At 35.6% G+C, this 27,344-nt stretch overlaps 1 protein-coding gene across 2 annotated transcripts in view; it reads left to right on the forward strand.

Moving 5' to 3' along the window:
* The first annotated feature begins 10,574 nt into the window (after positions 1 to 10,574).
* ddr2a (discoidin domain receptor tyrosine kinase 2a) overlaps positions 10,575 to 27,344 on the forward strand; it is a 359,575-nt gene continuing 342,805 nt past the window's right edge. For both annotated transcript variants that reach the window (XR_014537601.1, XM_083566758.1), the window contains exons 1-2: positions 10,575 to 10,771; positions 24,016 to 24,123. Coding sequence is in view for 1 of the 2 variants with exons in the window: in XM_083566758.1 (XP_083422884.1) it covers positions 24,018 to 24,123 (106 nt within the window). In the remaining variant the exon portion in view is untranslated. The remainder of the gene's footprint in view (positions 10,772 to 24,015; positions 24,124 to 27,344) is intronic.

Genomic DNA, 27,344 nt, shown 5'->3' on the forward strand with positions numbered 1-27,344 from the left:
GTGACTTTCTGTCTTTATTTATTATGTTTGTATGGGTGTGTTTTTACATCCTGGTACAGAGCAATTTCCCAACAAAGACAGGAAAACCTGACAGTTACATTTATGGCATTTATTAAATGCCCTTCTACAGAGAGACTCTCATTTGTACAAGTGAGCATTTCAGGGGTGCAGCAGTAGCAACTTGGTGGAGCTGTGATTTAACCTTATGACATTCTGACCATGAAGCCATTCATAGCACAGAAACTGCCCTAGTTAAAATCACTAATGACCTGTTTTTAGCTTTAGACCAAGGCTTCATCTCGCTGTTGGTTTTACTAGATCTTAGTGCTGCATTCGACACTATAGACTATGATCGCCTCCTAAATCGCTTACAGAATTACATCGGCATTCAGGGACAGGCATTAAGCTGGTTTAAATCCTACCTGTCCGATCGTTACCATTTCATAGATTTAAATGGAGAGCTATCCAGGCTAATGCTAGTAAATTATGGCGTGCCACAAGGTTCAGTTCTAGGACCCCTGCTCTTCACAATATACATGCTTCCGTTAGGAAATATTATTAGAAGGCATGGAATTAGCTTCCATTGTTATGCTGATGATACCCAGCTATATATCTCAACAAAACCAGGCGATATAGCTCAATTAGCTCGCATAACTGAGTGTGTTAAAGAAATAAGAGATTGGATGACCCATAACTTTCTACTACTAAATTCTGATAAGACGGAGATTTTGCTCATCGGCCCAAAAACCAGTATACAGAAGCTCCAGCATCTCAACCTGCATTTAGACGGATGTTCTGTAACCACTAGTTCAATGGTAAAAGACCTGGGAGTTATTTTAGACAGCAACTTATCTTTTAAAAATCATATCAACCAAGTTACAAAAACAGCCTTCTTTCACATTAGAAATATTTTTAAGTTAAGAAACATGTTTTATATATATCTGATGCAGAGAAGCTCGTCCATGCATTCATGACCTCCAGAATAGACTACTGTAATGCATTACTAGGTGGATGTCCTGCATCATTAATAAACAAGCTTCAGTTAGTTCAGAATGCGGCAGCAAGAGTTCTTACAAGGTCAAGAAAATATGATCATATAACCCCAATCTTATCATCCCTACACTGGCTTCCTGTTAAGTTTCGAATAGACTTCAAACTACTGCTACTCACTTATAAAGCACTAAATGGATTGGCCCCCATGTATCTCTCCAGTCTTTTAGCACGATACAAAACGTCAAGCTCCCTGAGATCTCAAAATTCTGGGCTTCTAGTAGTTCTTAGAATAGCAAAGTCCACTAAAGGTGGTAGATCATTTTCACATTTAGCTCCTAAACTCTGGAATAGTCTTCCTGACAGTGTTCGGGGCTCAGACACACTCACCCAGTTTAACTGTAGATTAAAAACATATATTTTTAGCAAAGCCTACACATAACATAAGTCTCACATCATAACCTTCTGCTCCAGAACATCTGATCACATGCACATTATCAACTTGTGCTGTTAATATCATGAACAGCAGCTACACTGCTTCTCTTTCGCTCCCTATCCCGAGACACCCTGAGGTTTGGCCAGCTCCAGTCATGTCCCACCTCATGAAGATTATGGACCTTTGAAGAAGTAGATGCTGAACTCACAAACATCCCGAACCATCTAGAGACGTGCCAGTTTCAATTGGATCCCGCTACATGTGTGGTTTTGACATTGGACCTCCTGGAGTGTTTAAAGGCTCTGGCATGGAGAAGCTGATGCTGGATCTGTGATGATCACAAATTTTGAGCTCATAAAACTAGGAGCTACTAACCATATAGACTGTAAAAGACCGTAGAAAGAACATTACTTATAATCTTATACTCCAGTAATCATGTTAGTTCTCACTCGCCAGTGTTCTGTATTGTTGAAAGATTTATGATCAAACTCTTGATGTCACCCAAATGAGGATGGGTTCCCCTTTTTGAGTCTGGTCATTTTCAAGGTTTCTTCCTCATTACATCTAAGGGAGTTTTTCCTTGCCACAGTCGCCACGGCTGCTCATCAGGGATAAATGCACACCATTCACCTTGACTGTTGATTTCTGTAAAGCTGCTTTGAGACAATGTCTGTTGTGAAAAGCGCTATAGAAATAAACTTGACTTGACTTGACTTGAAGCCTACCATCTTAACCACTAAGCTTCCACTTCTCCCAGTTCAGATCTTGTGGTTACATTTGTCTGGTCCTTTCAAGGAATGTTACTCATTTAAAAAAAAAAAAAGTTTCTTTTTAGTTACTAGGGTAAAGTAAGGGCTATATTTAAGTGTAAATATAGCATAATTAGCTGTATTAATACTAAAGCCAATAGAAAAGTTTAAGACTAATGTGTGTGAATGTGCATTCTAGGTGTTTCACAGGTACGGGGTTTTTTTTGCATATGAGGCTCAAACTGCAGCTCAGTGGAATTAAATTTTCCAGACTGGGTTTTTATGGGGAAGGTTATGATTGGCAGTTGACTGTGTAACCACCACCAAACTACAGCCTTATTGGAAGACTTTCTTTCCTTTCTGCTTCTATATCTTCTTCGCTTTTTCTCTCACTCTTTGCTCTTTCATGCAGACCTTTTTATCATCACAAAATGAAAAAATTTAAACTTTGTGGATATACTGTGCAAATACATACATATACATATTTCCACCAAAGCTTGTAATTGGTCAGAAGTTAATATTAATATATATGTTAATATATTGTAGGTATTTTGGGTAGAATTTAAATAACAGGCTTGTGTTTCAATTTTAGTATGTTATTGTATCTCGAGTTACAGTGTGGTCTCCAGTGTTGGTGCTTTGCTGCATTCAGAGGTAAAACTAGGTTTTGTGACACAAGGAAATATCCAGAATGGAGGACTTTGTTTCTTATTAACATGAAAAGCTGTTTTAATTGCTCTTAGTCATAAGCGAAACTGGTACATATCCTTGCCATCGTGTAAATGATAAAAGCAAATGTTTATTGTATAATTTAATGTATAATATATAGATATTGTAACCATTGCCAACTTGCTGTAGTATAAAAGGAATGAAACAGCTTAGTACATGCAGTTTTGGAAATTGGCAAATTCAAGGGGCGTTTAAGTCAAGTTCTGTATTTAAGGTCTTCTGTAGATACATTCAGATTCTGTATCTGTGGGTTTTACGCCTTCGTTCACAAGATGCACACACTAACACTGTCTGTTATCTTAATTAACTCTCTGGACTGGCCTGCGACATGTGCGCCACCTATCATAAATAGGACACATTAGCCACTTTCTACTGCGTGTAGTACCACCACGCTAACATCCATTTTTATACGTGTAACATTATAAGTCCCAGTTTGAAAAATGAACTCTACTCTGCATCAGGCTGCATCGCAGCACCACATCATTGATTACATTTCTATAATTGCAATTATTAAAGTTTTTGAATCCATACTTTATTTCTTTCAGCTTTTAGAGTAAAACTTTTTTGGAGGGAAACAACTTTTATCAGTCCAAAATTAAAATTTTTTTCCATACAACTACACAATAGCACCCCTTAAAGAAGCTAAAAACTCTTAACTATGTCAAGAATGCTGTTTTTTTTCATATTCAAATAAGAGATGACCAAGAGCCTCTGAACATTTACAAGTAAAAAGACATGCTCGCCACGGCTGCTCATCAGGGATAAATGCACATCGTTCACCTTGACTGTTGATTTCTGTAAAGCTGCTTTGAGACAATGTCTGTTGTAAAAAGCGCTATAGAAATAAACTTGACTTGACTTGATACCTGTTCATTATGGAAAAAAATGTAGAGTGACTCTATTCTTTTTTTTATTGTCCTTTACATTATCTTACTTTGGAATCCCAGGATTGCTTTTGTTCAATGAGACTTAATAAATAGTCCTTAGATTAATACTGTTAGAAATCAAAAACCATGCCTCAGTGGTTAAGGATCTGGATTACTGAGCAACAGGCCAAAGGTTTAAGCCTTAGCAATGCCACTGTGGTGTCTTTATAAATTTGTAATGTATGTTATTTCTTTTACCACTATCATTTACGTTTATGACATACGGCAGACACTCTTAACCTGAGCAATTTATCTGATTTTATACAATATAAGCAGTTATACAATAATATAAACAGTCAAGACGTCCTTATCCAGAGCGGCTTACAATACTCACATTCATACAACTGAGCAGTTGAGGGTTGAGGACCTTGCTCAAGAACCCAGTAGTGGCAGCAAAGTAATGGTGAGATTTGAACTCACAACCTTCTGGTCAGAAATCCAGCATCTTAACCAATGAGTTGCCCCTTCCTCCCTCAGACAACCATTAAGAGTCCACTTTATTTTCTGCCTAAGTTAGTTTTGGTTAAATCTCACCCACCAATCAGCTCTCCCCTGTCATATGACAGCTACTTTCCTGGAAGAGAGGCAAATACATCATAATGAATTGCTCCTCATGCCGCAATACATGGGGACATAAACCGTGCAAATACTGGAGACTGCATCCATAGATATTAAATAAAAGCTAAATTATACAACACAAAATATATTTTTAATTTGTTAAATATCAATTAGTTAATTTGTGAATATATTATGTTATTGTTTTAATACTTCTACTACTACAAATAATAATAATTATTATTATTATTAAACTAGTTCATTCTAAACCGAAGACTTTTCTTTTTTCCTAACCTGCCTGATTCATGCTGACATCCTACCTCTGTAATTCTTTTTATTTGGAGACAATTAAGATCCATTGAGTTAATGAGTAGTTAAACTTAAGAACCATAAAGATGGATTTGGACTTTAATTAACATAATTGTCTGTTACAATGACTTAGGACTAATTGCTGCATATAGTTTTTGCAAGTGTCCATCAGAGAACAGGTGAGGGAAAGATGAAACTGTAATAAATGGACATTCGGTGCCACCCAGATGAGGATGGCTCCCTGTTGAGTCTGGTTCCTCTCAAGGTTCCTTTCTTCCTCATACCATCTGACCTTTACCATTTAAGATTTTTACCTTGTTGCTGTAGTTACAGGATTGCTCTTTAAAGATAGGGACTTGTTTATTAAACTAAAATTTATATTTGTAATCTATTTATTTCTGACAATGTCCATTGTTAAAAGTGCTATTCAAATAGAATTACATTTAATTTAGTACTCTTCAACATACTGCTTTTGATAAATAATTTGTAGTGAAAGTATTATTTTAAAATATTTTTTAGCTTATTTCAAAGTGGTGCATGAAACAAAAAACATCCATGAACCAGAATTTCTGTTGAATGAATGTGAAAGTGAATTTGTACTGCAACATGTAGATGGTAGGGTCTGTCTTTAGCATTAACTAAAACTGAGTTGCTTGGAAGTAAGATTAGAAAAGTGTCAGCCTTTCTAATTTTCTTATTTGTGCTGTTGCATGCAGATGGACAAGGTCAGATTTTCAGATCAACTACTACACGAACCCATCATGTCAAGTGTCAACAGTTCAGGCTGCTGGTGTACAAACCCGATTCCAAAAAAGTTGGGACACTGAACAAATTGTGAATAAAAACAGAATGCAATGATGTGGAAGATTAAAATTTCAGTATTTTATTCAGAAAACAACATAGATGACATATCAAATGTTTAAACTGAGAAAATGTATAATTTTAAAGAAAAAAAAAAAGTTAAATTTCATGGCATCAACACATCTCAAAAAAGTTGGGACAAGGCAATGTTTACCACTGTGTGGCATCCCCTCTTCTTTTGATAACAGTCTGCAAACATCTGGGGACTGAGGAGACAAGTTGCTTAAGTTTAGGAATAGGAATGTTGTCCCATTCTTGTCTAATACAGGCTTCAAGTTGCTCAACTGTCTGAGGTCTTCTTTGTCGCATCTTCCTCTTTATGATGCGCCAAATGTTTTCTATGTGTGAAAGTTCTGGACTGCAGGCTGGCCATTTCAGTACTGGGGCCCGGGGAAAAAGCCTGCGCTTCTGGATCACGTATAGATATGGCTTCTTTTTTGACCTATAGAGTTTAAGCTGGCAACGGCTAATGGCACAGTGGACTGTGTTCACAACAATGTTTTCTGTAAGTATTCCTGAGCCCATGTTGTGATTTCCATTACAGTAGCATTCCTGTATGTGATGCAATGCCGTCTAAGGGCTCGAAGATCACGGGCATCCACTATGGTTTTCCGGCCTTGACCCTTACGCACAGAGATTGTTCCAGATTCTCTGAATCTTTGGATGATATTATGCACTGTAGATGATGATAACTTCAATCTCTTTGCAATTTTTCTCTGAGAAACTCCTTTATAATTTTGCTTCACTATTTTTCACCACAGCATTGGGGGAATTGGTGATCCTCTGCCCATCTTGACTTCTGAGAGACACTGCCACTCTGAGAGGCTCTTTTTATACCCAATCATGTTGCCAATTGACCTAACAAGTTGCAAATTGGTGATCCAGCTGTTCCTTATATGTACATTTAACTTTTCCGGCCTCTTATTGCTACCTGTCCTAACTTTTTTGGAATGTGTAGCTCTCATAAAATCCAAAATTAGCAAATATTTGGCATGACATTTCAAAATGTCTCACTTTCAACTTTTGATATGTTAGCTATAGTCTATTGTGAATAAAATATAAGTTTCTGAGATTTGTAAATTATTGCATTCCTTTTTTATTCACAATTTGTACAGTGTCCCAACTTTTTTGGAATTGGGTTTGTAATAAGAACAATAACGAAAAATATTCCAGAATGGTGAATGCGGACGTTTCTCTGGCAGACGAGCTAAACACCTTTTACGCTCGTTTCGAGGCTGCAGCTAACCACGCTAGTGGTGCTAGCGGCACAAACAGCGTGCACACCGAGAGAGCCGGAGAGGTAAACACGTTCACCATTTCGGAGCATGACTTGAGGAGGGCATTCAAGAGAGTGAATACCAGGAAGGCAGCAGGACCAGATGGAATCACAGGTCGGGTTCTGAAAGCCTGCGCTGACCAGCTAGCACCGGTGTTTACTGAGATATTTAACCTCTCACTGGAACAATCTGTTGTCCCCTCATGTTTCAAATAGTTCCTGTCCCGAAAAAACCCCAGCCCGCCTGCCTTAACGACTATCGCCCTGTAGCTCTGACCTCAGTAGTGATTAAGTGCTTTGAAAGACTGGTCAGAGACTTTATCACTGCATCACTACCAGACACACTGGACCCACTACAGTTTGCGTACCGTCAGAACCGTTCCACTGAGGACGCCATTGCACGTCTCCTCCACACTACAATCAGCCACCTGGACCAAAGAAACGGGAATTATACAAAGATGCTGTTTGTGGACTACAGTTCAGCATTTAACACCATAATTCCCTCCACACTCACCTCTAAGTTGGAGGTCCTGGGACTCAGCCTGCCGCTGTGTCAATGGATCTCTAACTTCCTGACAAACAGACCACAAGCCATACGGGTGGGCAAACACACTTCATCCACCCTCACCCTCAGCACTGGAACTCCCCAGGGTTGTGTTCTGAGCCCCCTGCTGTACTCACTGTACACATATGACTGTGTGGCCACTTCCAACTCCACAACCATCATCAAGTTTGCTGACGACACTGTTGTGGTGGGCATGATCTCCAACAACGATGAGATGGCCCACCTACAGGAGGTTAAAAACCTGGAGAGATGGTGCCAGGTGAACAACCTTCTCCTGAACGTCAGCAAGACTAAGGAATTGATCGTGGACTTCAGCACGAAGCAGGAGCGGTCATACCAACCGCTAAACATCAACGGGACCCCAGTGGAGAGAGTGGACAGTTTCCGGTACCTTGGTGTTCACATCACAAAGGACTTGTCTTGGTCCTGTCACATCAACACCCTGGTGAAGAAGGCCCGGCAGCATCTGTACCATCTGAGATGCTTAAGGGACTTTAAACTACCCTCTCAGGTGCTAAAGACTTTCTACACCTGCATTGAGAGCGTTCTGATGGGTAGCATCACTTCCTGGTTCGGGAACATGGACACTTATGGACACTTTACACCACACCATACCGCACACGGACACTTTATGGACAATCAAAAACCATGCTTAAATTGTTTACTGTTGTTTACTGTTTACTATTTAACTGCACACTGTCATAAGCATTTTTTTGTATATACAGTGAGGAAAATAAGTATTTGAACACCCTGCTATTTTGCAAGTTCTCCCACTTAGAAATCATGGAGGGGTCTGAAATTGTCATCGTAGGTGCATGTCCACTGTGAGAGACATAATCTAAAAAAAAAAAAAAAAAGAAATCACAATGTAGGATTTTTTAACTATTTATTTGTATGATACAGCTGCAAATAAGTATTTGAACACCTGAGAAAGTCAATGTTAATATTGGGTACAGTAGCATTTGTTTGCAATTACAGAGGTCAAACGTTTCCTGTAGTTTTTCACCAAGTTTGCACACACTGCAGGAGGGATTTTGGCCAACTCCTCCACACAGATCTTCTCTAGATCAGTCAGGTTTCTGGCCTGTCGCTCAGAAACATGGAGTTTGAGCTCCCTCCAAAGATTCTCTATTGGGTTTAGGTCTGGAGACTGGCTAGGCCACGCCAGAACCTTGATATGCTTCTTACAGAGCCACTCCTTGGTTATCCTGGCTGTGTGCTTCGGGTCATTGTCATGTTGGAAGCCCCAGCCTCGACCCATCTTAAATGCTCTAACAGAGGGAAGGAGGTTGTTCCCCAAAATCTCGCAATACATGGCCCTGGTCATCCTCTCCTTAATACAGTGCAGTCCCCCTGTCCCATGTGCAGAAAAACACCCCCAAAGCATGATGCTACCACCCCCATGCTTCACAGTAGGGATGGTGTTCTTGGGATGGTACTCAACATTCTTCTTCCTCCAAACACGTTTAGTGGAATTATGACCCAAAAGTTCTATTTTGGTCTCATCTGACCACATGACTTTCTCCCATGACTCCTCTGGATCATCCAAATGGTCATTGGCAAACTTAAGACGTGCCTGGACATGTGCTGGTTTAAGCAGGGGAACCTTCCGTGCCATGCATGATTTCAAACCATGACGTCTTAGAGTATTACCAACAGTAACCTTGGAAACGATGGTCCCAGCTCTTTTCAGGTCATTGACCAGCTCCTTCCGTGTAGTTCTGGGCTGTTTTCTCACCTTCCTTAGGATCATTGAGACCCCACGAGGTGAGATCTTGCATGGAGCCCCAGTCCGAGGGAGATTGACAGTAATGTTTAGCTTCTTCCATTTTCTAATGATTGCTCCAACAGTGGACCTTTTTTCACCAAGCTGCTTGGCAATTTCCCCGTAGCCCTTTCCAGCCTTGTGGTGGTGTACAATTTTGTCTCTAGTGTCTTTGGACAGCTTTATGGTCATGGCCATGTTAGTAGTTGGATTATTACTGATTGTATGGGGTGGACAGCTGTCTTTATGCAGCTAACGACCTCAAACAGGTGCATCTAATTTAGGATAATAAATGTAGTGGAGGTGGACATTTTAAAGGCAGACTAACAGGTCTTTGAGGGTCAGAATTCTAGCTGATAGACAGGTGTTCAAATACTTATTTGCAGCTGTATCATACAAATAAATAGATTAAAAATCATATATTGTGGATTTTTTTTTTTTTTAGATTATGTCTCTCAAAGTGGACATGCACCTACGATGACAATTTCAGACCACTCCATGATTTCTAAGTGGGAGAACTTGCAAAAGAGCAGGGTGTTCAAATACTTATTTTCCTCACTATATATATATAATCCTTAAGGATTTCGTTATATCCTTATTTATTCCTATTTTTATATAGTTTTTATACTTTATTTATCTGCCTTCTTTTTCTCTGTTTTTATTTTTGATTTTTATTCTCTTTTTTCACCCCATTTTATGTACCCTGTATGTATGTGTATGTGACAAATAAAATTTGATTTGATTTGATAAAAGGAAAGGGAAAAGGAATAGTTTTTATTTTTTTTGGCATAGATTTAGCAGAGACCTTAGGCTAAAAACCAATCAAGCATCATTCGAATTCCACAGTCATTCTGAGTATAATCACCAGGTCTGAATTCGACAGAGCAATTGCTATTATATGATGTAATCACATCAATATGTACAAGAATATCAAGGAAATGATTTCAACACCTTGCAAATATGCTACAAAGAAATAGAATAAATAGAGTTCTGTGAGCAAAATAATAATGTTGATTTGCCCAGGTATTCAATTGGTATTCAACCTTTTCAGACTAAATCCATCTCCTGTTCATATAAAAGCACAGCTAAGCTCCCACAGACTGCTAATAGACAAAAGTGGAAAAAACTCTTCACAGCCCTCCTCGCCACTCTTTAGATACTTGGTGCACGGAGAGTTATGATCCTTACAGTGTTTGCTTAAACCATCAAAATACATTCAAGAAAAAAAAGGTTCTCTGATTGGTCACTGGAGTCTGACTAAATTGAAACCTTCTGTATGGCATAAGGAATTCTGGGACTTTGGCGTTTACCCAAGAATCCTCAGAATGTTAGTTTTCCTCTCTCTCTCTCTCTCTCTCTCTCTCTCTCTCTCTCTCTCTCTCTCTCTCTCTTTCTCTCTCTCACACACACACACACACACACACTCTATCTAACTCTCTGTGTCTCTTTATACTCCAGAGTTGTCTTACATCAGCTCAGTGTGCCTGGATATGAAGTCTAAGTGAGTAGAGAAAGAAAAGAACAGCTTGGATTTTACTTTGGTTTTCTTTCTCACTGATTGGAATTAACATTTTATTGAGCAAATGGTTTAAAAGCAGCAGGATTTAAAAGTAAGTTTGCATGAAGTCTTCAGAAAACTTTGCAACGTTTATTTTTTTTGCTTCGAATAAGGGCTTTCACCTTTATGTGATTTAAGGCAACAATAAAGGAATTTTAGAGGGGTTTCTGGTTCTGTATATTCATAACTGCCTTTTTTTTTTTTTTGCATTGTCTGATTTTCTCTGATTCTCTTTATGCCTTTGCTTTATGCTGAGCCATTTCTCTGGAAGAAGTGCTGATTGCATGGCAGGCTAAAATAGTGGATAACAGAGCAAACTCCTACTCGATCCACACTGTTTCCTGAACCACTGCAAACTTTGCAAATGTGAAAACCAATGATCTATCAGAACATTTGATCTTTTGAACCATGTGTAAAGAAGTGCTTCATTTTGCTTTTGGTTGACTTTCATTATGGATTGTTATATGAATTTAGTCCATCAGTGAGGTCCTACACAATGGAAATGTAATTTCATCCATCCGGGTTAAGCATTCCAGCATTCGCAGAGCATTTTTCAGATTATTCTTAAATGCATTAATTATATAGAGGGATTTAAAAGATGCTTTGGATTTACAGGAGCTTTTCTTTGTACCTTTTGTATCACAAACTCTCAGTTAAACAAATTTTTATCAAGTGTAAGCTTTTAATTACATTTGAAAATTAGGTACTCATATATAAATGTTTGCCATGCTCCATAATGTCCAACATATACATTAAATATAAATGAGAAGATAATTAAAACTAAGAACTTTTATTTAAAATTGTATTCATTCATTGATTCATAAACATTTTGGTCCACAATTTGGTCTTAAAACATATCTTTTTTTTAGTTATTTACTAAATATACTAGACCACTTGTAGTAGTATAATAACTAATTACAGTAAGAATATTAATTTTGTATTGTGTATATTATGCACAACTGTAATAATAATAATAATAATAATAATAATAATAAAAATAATAATAATAATAATAATAATAATAATAATAGTAATAAAATACTACTTATTTCAGAAACAATTCTTATGCAATTCCATATTACTTAGAAAAAGTACAAAATTCACACTGAAATCCAGAACACTTTAGGATTTTATTTTAGCTGTCACTCAACAGAACACTCAAAAGTATCTGTTAATGAAATCAATGTAAAATAAGTGCTCGTAACTACATGAAAAACCTTCTAAAGATCCGTATTCCTGTACAGGTAATTATAATCTATACTGAAATATAACCCTCTTTGTCTTGTAGTTCCCAAATGAAACTGCTTATGTGGCAGTGATTTTTAATGAAAATGTTAGTTAAAAAAAATATATAGCGCCACCTAGAATTGCAAAGACAACATTTATATTTGACCTTTTGATAATAGTTAAAATCTTATATCACAACACATAACATTTGTGAAGTACTGGCCCATATACTTCTCCATGCCTTTTTCAGGGCATTACTGGCAATTTCTTATAATTATATACCGTCTATGTCAAATAATAATTCAAAATTTTATTAGAAAGTGACCGAATAGTTCAATGGGCTGCTCTGGAAGGCCATTGAGCAGGAGTAATGATATGAATTATAAATAGACATACTACAAAAATGCTGTATTTTCATAGCTTGGATCCCTAAAGATGGTAGTTGCATCTGTATTGCATCATGCTTTGTTTTGACAGAGCGCTAATAAATTCATCATCCTCTTCAGGTGCTCGTTTTTTTGTAAATTGATTTAACGGTGTCAATTATTACATAAAACTGGAAAGGTCCAGGACTGTGTCATGGTTTACAAATTGGTCTTGTTTTTATTAGACATGAGTCATGACCTGACTGCTGGCAATAACTACGTTTCTAAAACCTTTACAGATGCTTTAGGTTATCACAGAACATTTTGTAAATTTGTACATAAATTTGTAAAATACTACGTGCCTGCACCTTAAGCAACATTACTTCACAATTTATAGCGAAAGATAAGTGTAGGGAGTGGAATAAATTTTTCCAGTACTTTTCCACTGTTCTGCAACATTGACTTTATCACTCCAGATTCTTCAAGCTGCAGAAGAGAGTTTAGTTGAACTCTGAATGCATAGCTTTATACGGTGCTTAAGTATTATCATTTAGGATTGTTGACATGTCATTTTCCATTAGGAAAGCAGGGCTCTTGGGCGAGGAATAACTGGAAATCAGAAACGTCTGGTATAATCTGTAATTTGGATTTGAGATTCAAACCATCTGAGGCCCTCTTTTTTCATTTCCTTCTCCCATTGCTTTTCATCTGACAAGTCCATTTGGTATTAATTTCGTCGAATTCATAGAACAGAGTCCAGTCCCTGCCTTAACAACAAGTTGTTTGGTGTGTATAAATAGCAGCATTATGAAGACATGGCTGAAGAAAATATAAGGTTTGGGTTGTGTTATCCTCCACCCAGCTTTAACAAGCTCAGCTTCAATACTTTAGGAGACAATGTGTACATTTTGGTGTTTAGTTGTAAATATGACCCACATGCTTGACAATAATTGTCATTGCAAGTTGTTGTTCACTGCTTTCCCAGATGTATCCCAGACGTTGCTCTTATCAATGCACATTGGTATTCATACCTGAGACATGACTGCAAGCTTATCTATTACATAGAACATTTAATGTAAGCTGAATTAGATAAACTGAAGAGAAAGCTCAGGAATTTCATTTCAATGTCTGTGAAAATGGAGTGTGAAACAGAAAGTGTCTCAGCATTCACACTGGTGGAATTTTTTAACTTAAGTTACTGACACAACTCCAATAACTAAGAATTGTATTGTAGGTTGAAATGGGTTGAAATATCAGCATTACATAATTCCAGTCTTACTTTCTTTTGAGGTAAAAGGAAAAACACAGCATATAAAAACAGAAATAAGGCTTCTGGCACATTTGTTGTAATATTACAGCTATATTATAGACAGAATCCTGTATATATTTCTATTTATTTTAAATTACTTATAGCTGTAATTAATCCGTATTCACACATCATTGTGTAAACAAAATCCTTTATTGGGGAAAAACTTTTGTCCCCTTAATTGGGGACCTTTGTGCAACATGAAATTTTTCTCTTTTCAAGTCACTGGTTTTACTAGTCCTCTGAGGATTGTACACTGTACACTGGTGTTGCTTTTGAGCCTGTTTTGTTCAGGTGTAAATAAATAAGCAAGAGCATTCTTTACGAGGACTATATATTACATAAGTCTTATTTAATGATAAAAAAATTATTACATAAAAATTATAATAAATAATAATAATAATAAAACATATTAAAAGGTTATAGATTAGAACAAAATGAAGAGCTGCAATGTTTTTGAAAGCATGTTTTGTCATTTATCAGCTGGTCTGGTCATAGTGAACATGTCTCATGTACCATTGATTCATCACCTGGATCACTTGAAGGGCCCTTTTTAATATCTGCAATGCTAAATTAGTTATTTTTGGGGAATCACGTTTACCTACTTGTAAAAAATAGAATTTTTATATGATCTCACAAAAGAGGTAAAACAGGCATACAATATCAATAAAATAATTATTAAATAAATATAAAAGAAACACACACAATGGGTCAATAAAGCAAATCTTCTCATTAATTAGTTTCATGTAGATTTATGAGAGTTATTAAATGTACTTTTATTAACATTGGCTTCATTTTATTAGATTTTTTCATTATTAATTTTCCGTAAAGTATTTATAGAGCATGTGTTGCTAATAAAGTGCTTTCTAATAAGATAGACTTGTGTTAGTGTTAATATGTTCACAAAAAAGTTTCAAGCCACCTTTTCTGTTTTAAAAGCTTTAAACAGGATCATAGCTGAGGCCCTCATATATACATATAATACAATAATGATATTGTATTAAGGGATGTGGTAGCTCAAATGTTGGACTTCTTTTTGGAAGGTCATGGGTTCAAGTCCCAGCACTGCGCATGCCGTAAATAGATTTTAAAGTGCCGTGTGATATATTAAAACACATTATGTGAACCTGTCTGCATTATTTTGACAAAAATGATTTGTACAGAAAGATTAGAAAGATTGCTGAGAATGGTTTCACATAAAAACCCTAAATTCTTACCATTTCTTTGACTTTATATTTCACCATTATGGAAGAATTATGTTTTATAACCCAATGATATGAGTGACCCTGATTTTAATATAGATTCTGTATCCATTTTATCTTATTTTTTTATGTTTTATTTATTTATTTTTTTACTCTATTAAATCGTATTCAAAATCCAGATTTATGGGAGTGGTATATTGTTTAAAGCACGATACAAACGAAATTTTATTTTAATTGTGATTGTGAAAGCATATAAACATCACACAGCAAAACAATTTGATATTGCCTTCATTTTTAATGTGTGTTTCCCCAGGGCAAAAGCCAAAACTGCAATAACAATTTACAAGTCAAAGTTTGTGCTTCTGGACTTCACTTCAGAAGGTCTTAAATCATGTTAATTTGTGTCCTACTTCAAGTCATGTCTTGAAACTACAGCCTTCCTCTACCATCATGGTAATTATCTTGCTGGTACAGATAGGCCAAGAGTTTATACATGGTCTGAAATGAGCTAAAATTAGACTGTGTTTGTCTCTGGTGCAAATGAAAAGGCCACATTTAAAGGGCCCTTCACTGTCATTTTCGGGTCAATTAGTAGAATTACAGTGTAGTAAGAGCTCTCGCTCTGTAGCACTCCCAGCTGCCTGTACTCTAATTGCAAACAGATTTTGTAAACCATGGAGCATGCTGCGATTCAACAGATAACAACTGCCTTAAAAGCTGCCTACATTTCTCGAAAGCACTATTTTTTTTTTTTAAACTGAGCAAAAATTTGTATTAAAGCATGGCTATTGCTTTCAGTAATTTTGGAATATGTGAGGAATTCAAAACAGAGACCTTCAAAGCAAAGCAAGTATGACACCCTAGTGGAAGGGGCGAAGATTACCCGATCAATATGAGAGATGTTTTTTTATTCTGATTGGTTGGAGAGTTTTCTCTCCTGTTTTAGTAGTAGGTGACAGAGTATTAGATAAAACTTTGCCAAATATTACAAATAGTTACCTAACACTGGTCTTCGATCCATGAAGAAAAGATAGCACTGCTTAGCATCCAGCTGTTGTGGATTTATATGTTAGTATATAGTGATATTAGGTGAAAATATTCATCTTCAGAGTATATAGTGCTCATGCAATCTTTCTGTGACACGGCACTGTTCTTCTGTTTCCCATGAACCTAAACGGCAAACCACCAAAACATGTGACATTTGACATTTTTTACGAATTAACAAACGTGACCGTGAGTTCAGTGGTTAGAAATTGACCAACACAGAAAAATCTAGCCAGAGGTATAATGCTGCATAATATTTAAATGTACAATTACATTTACAGCATTTGGCAGATATCCTTATCCAGAATGACTTACAATTATTTCATTTAAACAGCTGGAGACTGATGGGGGCTAAATTAAAGGGCCCAGCAATGGAAGCTTGGTGGTGCTGGGATTAAAACTCACGCCCTTCCGAACAGTCAAACATTGTAACCACTACCACTTGGAACATAAATAAACATGAGTGGTTAATTGAATATTAACCAAACACTGAATATTAATTATTGATTTTTTTATTACATGTAAAATTATAGTTCTTATTTGAACAGTAAGAGAAATCCATGCTGAGTGGAAATGAGTTTGAACATTTGCACAACAAAATAGAATGATAAAGGAATTATATTTATCATGTTTAGTAGTAATTATTCCAAATGCAACAGGATTCATTTTTGTGGTAGAAAGTAAATGTCATCTTGATTCTTTCTGACGGGTAAAACGGGTTTAAAACACTCATGTTGAGGAAAACACAGAAAAATGCACAGATAGAATGTGAAATAAATGTCTAAAATCTAATGTCTGGGACAATAATGACAAAAAAATGACAGGGAAGAACACTGTTCTGTTCAATCTATATATAATATCAACTGAAATGTAATGTCGAAATTACTATTTGCATATTGTGTCATTACGGTTGTTACAGGAGCAAGTATTTGTAATGCAATTAGTTTCTATCCTTGACACTGAAATCTTGAATTCAGCACCCGGGGTGATAAGAAATGAAATACCACTTGAACATCATTAAAGTAATTAAAGTAACAAACATTTGCTCCATGTTTTGTAAGTATTTTTGAAATTAGTGTAGCCTTAGTGTGTCACCTCAGTGGTATTAAAGTTAAATTATTTAATTGCCAGGCTTTCTTCATTTTCCTTAAGTCGAATAATGACTAAAGGTATAACACAATGATTCTATTTATATCCGTATCTGATTAGTGCTCCAGATATCCATATCACTATTGTTTGTATTCAGATTCAAGCCCAATCTAGACATAGCCCAAACTGGAGGTCTTTTTCTTTAAAAAAATTCTAATAAAATAGAGAAACACTGAAGAAAACTCTGAAGTGAAATGCCAGAATAATTATTATCAGCTAAAAATGTGGGCACGTCTGTTTCCAATCCTGCCCATTCAGTTATTCTTTTTCGGTATCTGTCCATAATTTACTTGGTTCCCAAAATATCTACAAACAAATAGTCTAATTTACTCCACCAGGATGTTTCTAAGGATTCTTTAAATGTTCATGTTAATGGAAAAGTGGTCTTGATTTGCTTCATGAAAGTAAAAACTACCTTTAATTTTTTCATCCATATCCCAGTCCCAGCACTGTGGCAAGCTTAAATGCAGTTTACATGCATTTTTAATTTCTGTTTAGAGTTTATCAACTGTTTATTCCAAATAACATATTTGTATTCAGTCATGACGCAAGTCTGCTACTCTGCAACTTTGTTGTTGGTTCCTCTACAAGTTCTTCTCTCTAAGGACACTAGTTTTATTTTATACAGTATTCCAATTTCTTTTCCATTATCAGTGTTCGCATACTTTATATCATTGTTTAAATAAAGAAAATAAATTGTTTTATTTTGATAATAAATATACTGAAAATGTAAACTCATTTCAGATTTGGCCCGAGTGTGGTGTAACATCTCCTCATTTATGCATTAACATGATCTACATTTGCTATCTTGGCTTTCTTGGATGTGTGTAGCAGTGGCGTGAGTGGCATGTTGACTTTCATACAGATGGAGTGAACTGTGGACTTGTTCTCTTCTCTGTGCAGAATTCAGCATTAGGTTTTGGGATCAAGTAAATTCTACTTTATTGACTTTGCAGGGGTTCTAGAGGGGGTAGAGCATGTCGTGCATCACTGGTCCTCTGTTAAGGACTGCTATAGGGATTTTTTTGTTGAATTTGTTGATTGTTTTTTTTTTCAGTCATAACAATCTAGGTTTTATTACATTTACATCGTTTGACAGCAAATCTCCTTATTGAGATTGGCTTAAAGAAGCATATACAAAAATATCTCAGGTTCCTCTATTACAAACAGGTCGAAAGAAAAGCTTGAGAACATTTTCTCCATCATGGTACAATAGCACATAACATTTGCTGTTGCAGGACAGTTATAAATTTGCTCCAGCATAAATAATACATTTGCTCTAGCATGATTGCTTTTTCAAAATTTGAGGTAGAGTCCATCAATTTAATTTTCTAATTGAATGCTATTCCAATTGATAAATTGACAGGAAAAAAGATCGGCAGGTATAAAAGGTGCCTCCGTGTCAATTCAATTGAATAAATTTTAATTTATATAGCGCATTTAACAATAGATTTAGTCTCAAAAAAGTTTTACAGAGATAAAATGGTTATAAAGCTGTATGTTTATAGGTTTAGTGCCTATAAGTTTGTTGCTTATAATTATAAGTTTATCCCTAATGAGTGATCCAGTGTTGACTGTGGCAGGGATAAACTCAAGCCAAGTCAAGTTTATTTCTATAGCGCTTCTCACAACAGATATTTGTCTTAAAGCAGTTTTACAGAATTTTACAGTTAAGGTGAATGATGTGTCCCTGATGAGCAGCCATGGTGACTGTGGCAAGGAAAATCTCCCTTAGATGTTATGAGGAAGAAACCTTGAGAGGAACCAGACTCAAAAGGGGAACCTCATCCTCATTTTGGTGACATATTCTATGACTTCAAACACTTGTAAAAACATTTCCCATCACTTAACTACATTTAGCGTTTAGAAATTTTAGTTGTCTCTTAGGCATGACACTAAAGTATCTATCCCTAAGATTGCATGAGGAAGAAACTGGGTGCCTCAGAATGTCCATTCATTACAGTTCAATCATTGTTGCGCTATCCTGATTTGTCAGATCTTAGTAGTTCAACAATGGTAGAGATGTAGAATTAATTTAAGGAGGGTCAGTAAATATATTTTATATTTTATGTCTCAACAGTTATATTTATATTAAGTTTGTAATCTTGCGTACCAGTGTAGATTTATTCATTGCTAGAGTCTTAAAGCACTTTTGTACGTCGCTCTGGATAAGGGCGTCTGCAAATGTAAACGTAAATGTAGATATTAAATAAAATCACTATATGTCTGCTTAAAATATTAAATAAAACATATCATTGTCGGATGTCATGGAGGGTCCCTGGTGGTCTAGTGGTTAGGATGCGACGCTCTCACCGCTGCGGCCCGGGTTCGATCTCCGGTCAGGGAACCAACCCCAGCCACTCTTAGTGCCGGTCCCAAGCCCGGATAAATGGGGAGGGTTGCGTTAGGAAGGGTATCCAGCGTAAAAACATGTACCAAATCAAACATGCGGATGATCCGCTGTGGCAACCCCTAACGGGAGAAGCCAAAAGAAAGTTATTGTTGGATGTCATGCAGTTGTACAAGTTAAATATTGTTATTGAATCTTTTATGGAACAATATTTGATTAGCCAGTGTAGCTTTGTTGGGAACCATTATGACACTTCTTCTGTTTCTCCTAGTGCTGTAAATCCCTGAGTTCAGAGTGCAGCTAATTTTTTTTTACTAACTTTTAAATAGCAGGGAATAGGTATAAATAGGACTTGATTAGTTTATTCTGTCACAGTAACTGGGAGACGATGGGATCCAGCTATGTGAAGCAATGCATTTATTTCATTTAGGGTGCTTTAATGTTGACTTGTAAGGACTCTGTTGACCTTTTGAACATCATTACAAATCAGTTACTGCATAATTAGCTGTTTCTGGATGAGTCTTATGCTAACCACAACTTGACATCTGGAATCTCTCGTTTGAGCCGATATTTTATTGGAGCTAACAAATGAGGAGAGCTTAAAGATGACCAGATCTTTAAGAAGTATGAAAATCTGTCTAAACTGCAGATTTAGATAAAAATTTTTTTTTAAAAATCCATATTTGTGATGGAAACTATTCTGGCAAACAGGCAAAAATGCACAAACCTTCACAACTGCCTTAACATATATGACTGCTTTCCAGTGACATCCAGAACTGCAATTACATTTTGTATGATGAGAAAAACACACATTCTCCAAAAGTAAAGGTTAAATAGCTTTTTCATCTTGAGCTAGCTGGTTTATTCATGACAGCTTCATACTGAACTAACCACAGACATGCACGCTCTCACCATGGCTTTTATTCTCTTATTACTGTTCCTGGTGTGCGCTGGATTCTGCGTTGTCCATAATCACTCCCATCTGCCATTTTGTAAAAATTTCTCAGTGAACCATGACGATAGGCACGATCTCGGTGGACCGGCACAAATTGCAATGCCACATGTATGAAAAGAATCATTTATTTGCAGATCGGTATACACGATTACAATTACACGAGTGAACCGGATGACCTTTGTCTATTCGCTCGGTCTGGAATTGTTTAAATAAGAAGCTGACTTTTGCATAGCGATGCTTTCAGAGGTTTGAACGTGTCTTAGACCAGCTGTTGCGAAGCATAATGACTTGATCATCTAGGGATTGAAAGGGAGATGTTATCCTGGATGGTAGCTTTAAGAATATTGGGAATAGAGTTTATTTAATAGCTTGTTTTGACGCTGGATTGAAAGGGAGATGTTATCCTGGATGGTAGCTTTAAGAATATTGGGAATAGTGTTTATTTATTAGCTTGTTTTCAAGCATTTATTCATTGTTCACATATCTTTAAAGCCAATTTCTTTTAAAGTGTATTATTAAAGAGATGATCCTTATTAAATCTCTACCTAGTGTCTATAAACAATTTCTGATAACATGTTCCAGCATGTCAGATTTGCAATAAAGATCCTCTACAAATGTCACTTAGGGAGCAAAATAATGTTCTGCTAATGTCATTAATAAAGATATGGGCTTCTATGTCACATGGCAAAGCTAAAGAACCAGTTCTGTCCACATAATGCATTCTTACCTGGGATTGCCAAACCAGGAAACAGTCTGATTTCGACATGTTCGGTATATAGGCCACTCCTACGCAGGACCGAGGGCAGAGTTGTGTTTGGCTGCAGTTGAATACTGTGGGAAGAAGAAAAACTATCCTTGGCTGTCCAGCAGAGAGACACATTCGTGCTGTTTTTTAGACACTCAACTTTTACACTAGACTTCAACGCTCATAAACACTGCTGGGATTGTGTAAACATTCTTCTGGAGGAAACCCTAACATATCATCTGGTAATGGATTACATACAACGGTTGCCAGATTATGAGGATTTTTAGACTGAATCAATAAAAGGAGACCATCCAGTTACACTCTGAAAGAAATAAAGTTTCTTTTTTAAAGAGATAAAGTTTTCTGTGTAGAACTCAGTAGCCTCTTTTTTTTTAGGAGGTTCAAGGTAGAACCCTAGGAATTGTTATAGACAATTAACATAACAGAATACGTTGTCCTACAGGGAAAGAGACAAAATGATATATATTTTGTCTACACAGTAGTCAGTAGTAATGGATAGCATGTAGTGCGTTTAACAAGAGGAGGCTAAAATCATAATGTGGTAGTGTTTCACAATATATATTTCACACAAAAGGCAAGAAATCTGGAAAAGTTTTTCTAAAAAAACAGAAATAATACCCACCCACATGCATTTCTTTCTAAAAGTCAGGCTGATTGCTTCAAGAGATAATTGGGCCTCTGCAGAATACATACAGTGACCACTGACATGAGTTTGGAATGTACTTGGCATGAGTTATATAAAAGCATCACAATTAGCTGCCCAGTTTAAATATGTAATTTTCCTCTTTACACTGCCTTTTAGTCTTCCATAACTCTCTGTGAACAACATGTGTCCAGACCACTAAAAAAAGAGCTTGTAAAAATGCAGCAAACAACACCAGTGTTGTTTGAAACCTTTTCAGTGTCTGGTCACGCTAGTCATTATGGAAGTATTCTTATATGTACGTTTTAGGCTGAAGTCTTACATGAATCCTTATATTTCGCTGGAATTTGGTTTCAGCTGTTAGTGACTCTCAAAGTACAGACATAAATAACTAAATAAAACTATATATTTAGTTTGGACTATACAAGACAAAACAGACAATATGAGACAATATAGACAGTATGAGTATTAAATAGGGATACAGATTATATGACAGATCAGTAATGGACATAAAGTGTGAGAGTGCATGGTAGTGTAAATGACAGTATTGTGCATCATATATATATATATATATATATATATATATATATATATATATATATATATATATATATATATATATATATATATATATATATATATATATATATATATAGTACAGACCAAAAGTTTGGACACACCTTCTCATTCAAAGAGTTGTCTTTATTTTCATGACTATGAAAATTGTAGATTCACACTGAAGGCATCAAAACTATGAATTAACACATGTGGAATTATATATGGAATTATATACATAACAAAAAAGTTGGAAACAACTGAAAATATGTCATATTGTAGGTTCTTCAAAGTAGCCACCTTTTGCTTAGATTACTGCTTTGCACACTCTTGGCATTCTCTTGATGTCTACTTTGAAGAACCTACAATATTACATATTTTCAGTTCATTTTTTTGTTATGTATATAATTCCACATGTGTTAATTCATAGTTTTGATGCCTTCAGTGTGAATCTACAATTTTCATAGTCATGAAAATAAAGAAAACTCTTTGAATGAGTAGGTGTGTCCAAACTTTTGGTCTGTACTGTATATATAATATATATAAACTTTTGGTCTGTACTGTATATATAATATATTTAAACTTTTGGTCTGTACTGTATATATAATATATATAAACTTTTGGTCTGTACTGTATATATGGTGGAAATTGTGGATCTCAACAGTCCTGTTCGTAGGCTACAAGGCAGAGTATGCTGTTGACATGACAATTCTCAATCTACAAGATTCAGGTGTTGACAAGATCTCAATCTACACCTGAAATTCCATGAAGCTGCTCAAGGATGTAGCTATAATGCTTGTTACAATGTCTATTGTTAAAAGTAACATAAATAAAAAAAAATATAAAGGAAAACTGAATTCATTATTTACTTACTATTTCCAGAGTGTGTATAAACTTTCACTCAAAATGTCTTCAAGTGTCCTATGGCTGCTTCAAAATTCGAATTAGCATTTTTTAGGTTTATTAAAGTATTAGGATTTATTTTGGTTAACAGTAAATTGATATAAACATTATTATTAATTAATAATTAATACGTTATAATATATATACATTTCCTGCATTTCTAAAGCAAACAAAAGGTTATATGAATATGGTATAAATGTTTTTTTTTTAAATAGTAAATATATTAAGATTACTTCCTATTATAGAGAAGCTGGATAACTAAGCAGGGGACCCTGAGTAAAACATGTGTCAGTGAATGAGACATTACCTCAGCCAGACTAAGCCCACTAGGCCAGTATTGTGGCACACACTCTTAGAAACATGACTGGTTTGTAATTAAAATGTTTTAATAATTTTCAATACCTAATTGTTCTATACATGAATTAACTAATGGTCAGTCCATTTTTGGCAGAAATAAACCTAAACCTCATAAGTGGTATTCTTTGCTGTGATAATTGGTTTTGGTTATGTCCACACAGTTCCGTGTGTTTATTGACCGTCACCATTTTAATTTGAAGAGCAGAGCTCTGTGGCTGTGAAGAGTTAATGGAAAGTCCACTAGCTATTTCAGGAAATTACTGCAAGTTTATTGTCTTAAATAAAATCATGGTTATTTGTTTTGTCATTAAATGATGTCATGAAATGCCATTAAATATCTCACATTTAAGGACCTTAGTATCTTATATACTAAGGTGGAAATGGCAGTTTTAACTAATGAAGTGTTTTTTGTCAAACACATTTTTCTGCTGCATTTATTTAAAAGTATATATTCCTCTGATCTATTTTCTACAGGAATGAAGGCCAGGGCTCGATTTGATATGAACCACCTTTGGAAGATCACGTTTCCCCTAGCATTTCTTCTGTACAACTCGGGGAATGTAAAGTCCCAAGTCAATCCAAGTAAGTCAAGATTTCTCTCCATTATTAAGGAATAAAACATGTACTGTTATCACCCAAAAGTTTAATATTTTTCTATAATAGCAAAGAGTTTTAACTGTCTTACACTCAAAAATCTTTAAAGAATGACAGATCATACATTTTATGTCACTGAATGTCAGGAGACAGCCATAAAATAAGTTAATTCTTGCTATAACTTATATATGATAGGAGCAGGAAATAGTCATTCCATCACCTTCTCTTCCTTTTTTCGCTCATTTGTTGGTAACAAGACAACAACTGTAGCTTGTCATGATCCAGAGAAGTCGCAGTGTGGAAACTGCAAAGCCATGTGCAACATTGCTTGCAGAGTGCATTGGTCACTATGAGACTAGCCAAGCATGAGCATCTTTAAGTTCATGTATGCAGAAGGAGGCAGACAGCAGCAATTTTTCTGAATGTTACACTGCCATGTGATACCATCAGTTTAAAAGGTTACTGGCCTTGTGTGTCTTAAAGGAAGTGGGTGTTAATTTTTTACCATTATGGTAGCTGTTGCATTATGTGATTAATGCTGGCTTTTGGGTGAGAATTATCAGGGGACCAAATTGGAGATCAAATGGGAGGAAAAAATACACTTTTGACTTTTGACTGTTTAAAACCACTTACAATGGAGACTCATATTTCTAAAATGGCTAGGTAAACACATATCTGCTTAAAGAACACAGTTAATATAAATGTATATTATATAGTATATACATTTCTGTACACATTGGTACTTTGTTAGCTATGTTCTCTATTAACAGCAGTACCAGAATTTTTTATACAAGATAATATCAATTTATATTAACTAAGCATTCTTTAAGCATATATAAGTGTTTATTTATCTTTTCATTTTAAAGCACATTTACTGTTTGGAATGATTGTTATATATTCCTCTATTAAGCTTTGATCCATCTTTTCTACTCAGACTCTTTTTCTCCAGCATGGGTGGTTTGTGAGAAGGAAAGTGTGATGTCAGAGCGAGGTTCAATTATATTTAACAAGGAATCCAGAACGAACCACATGCTAGGCTGACATACAGTAGTGATGGAGGAAGGAGATGGTGAGACTGCTGGCTGTCCAAAGTGCCCTCAAGAATGAAAATTGCATCATGCTGTTTCTTTAGTGTCAAGAAGTTCGTTTAGATGTTGTGAAGGTCATAACCGCAGTTAGAGTACGCTACAGAGGCGTATGTAGAAGCGTGGCAGTGGAATGTGGGCGAAATATGTTGAGCATTTTACTGGATATGTTTACAGCTGTGCTTAAGGTTGCTTGATGGCATGTGAAAGCGGGTAAAAGTGCACTTATTTATAATGATTATGGTTGATTACCTCATTGTGGAACGGTTAATGCATTTGCATGAAATTAAATATAATACCAAGAAAAAATTAAAGGAGGAAAAATCTCGGTTGTCCAAGTTTCTGAGGTTGTTGTTCAATGAATTTGAATATAAAATTAGGCATAAAAAAACATAACAAGGCATTTGCATTTGCATAAAAAAAAACTAACTTTGTGATTATATTTTAATATTTAATGGACACACCTCACACCTTTCTTTTTTTATATTATGTGCAACATCTCAACATCACAATTTTGATCAGCACTTACATCATAGAAATGTACATAACTTTAAATTGAACTAGTACATATTTGTCGGATACCAATGCAAGAAGGAATTTAGTATTAGAAATTGATTTGGTATTATTATATGTGATTTATTTAAGCTAATCATGGTTAATTTGAAATACGAGGGATACAAGGTATAGCCTAATATACCTAATATAGCCTGAGGAAGCTAGCTTTAAACCCCAACTTTGAAGCAACAACAATAGTTTAAGGTAATAGTTGGCTAGCTTTAGAGGCAAGTTCTGCATATGAAGAAAAATACCAGTTTTAATGAGGCAAAAAAGTCTATGACTATTTGCATCACAACTGGAGCCACGTTGGCGTTAGATAATAAAATACTGAGGCAAATACCTTTTTGAATTACAAAATTATAATATATACAACATTTACTTATTTCAAAACAGTAAGAACAGCTAGGCAAGGTAGAATTGTAGTTTTAGACACAAGTTAATACAAATATAGTAAATCCAATTAAAACTGGAAAAAGTACAGTTTTTGAAGTACCAGGTTTGATCCAGGGATCTATCTATACAATCATAATAAATCCGATAATAAACAACTATAATCACTCTACTAGTTAGCAATAAAAGTAACAAGTTCCTGATGCTTAAAATGTTTCGAACAGTGTTCTTTTTTCCCATAACTGCAATTTTAGAGATTTTAAAATGCACAAACAGAGCAATTCACAGAGCCAGACATTATTATCTGCATGTCAGCTTGGAGTCATGGATGTGTACTTTCCCAGCAATCTCAGAGGCATCCATAGCATTAAAACAAAAGAACAATAGAAAACTATCTTCTAAATCTGTGTGGTTTTATGGCTCTGTGTCATTTTGCATCTGTGTCCCTCCAGTGAGTATCCTCTAATTGTATTGCTAAACCAGGCTCTGGATCAGCCTGGACTCCTCTGTATTGCAGAATCAAACTGCTTCCCACAATCAGTTCTGAAGCAATGGCTCACCAGACACAGATATTATGCTGTGGTTATAGCAATTCTTTGCATATTGGTGAGAGATTAATGCTGTGTATAATTTTACTGTGTATCACTTTAAGATTGATATATTGAGTTATCTGATGGGTTCTGTATGCAGTGGTATGAAAGTCTGTATCTAAAGATAATATTTAAAAAAAGAGAAGAATCTTGATTAATGAAAGACATTAATCAAATATTAGATGCTAATGTCAAGCACGTTCTGTGAGGCCTCAGTTTCAGAGATTTATCTGCAGAGTTTTAAAAATGTGAGGTAATAACAAATAGTTTCACAATGTTATTCAATTGCTGCCTCATGGGCCCCATTTATAAATATTTGATAAATTTGTGAATAAATATTTCTACAGGCCAAACTAAACTTAGATTCCTTTGCCTCTATTAAGAGACAAAAACAAAAAATTGCACAATTACAATAAAACATATGCTATTAGTATCTATAACATGCTATAAGTATCTATATACATATCTATAAGTGTTGCTCAGCCACTTTAACACAACAGCTACCACACACATATACCGCTTTTTCTTACCTACCGTATAGTTGAAATTTACAAAAACTCAAAAGTATATGAACGTAACTTGATTT

The sequence above is a fragment of the Silurus aristotelis genome, assembly GCF_946808225.1.
Source record: "Silurus aristotelis genome assembly, chromosome: 2".
Classification (NCBI taxonomy): domain Eukaryota; kingdom Metazoa; phylum Chordata; class Actinopteri; order Siluriformes; family Siluridae; genus Silurus; species Silurus aristotelis.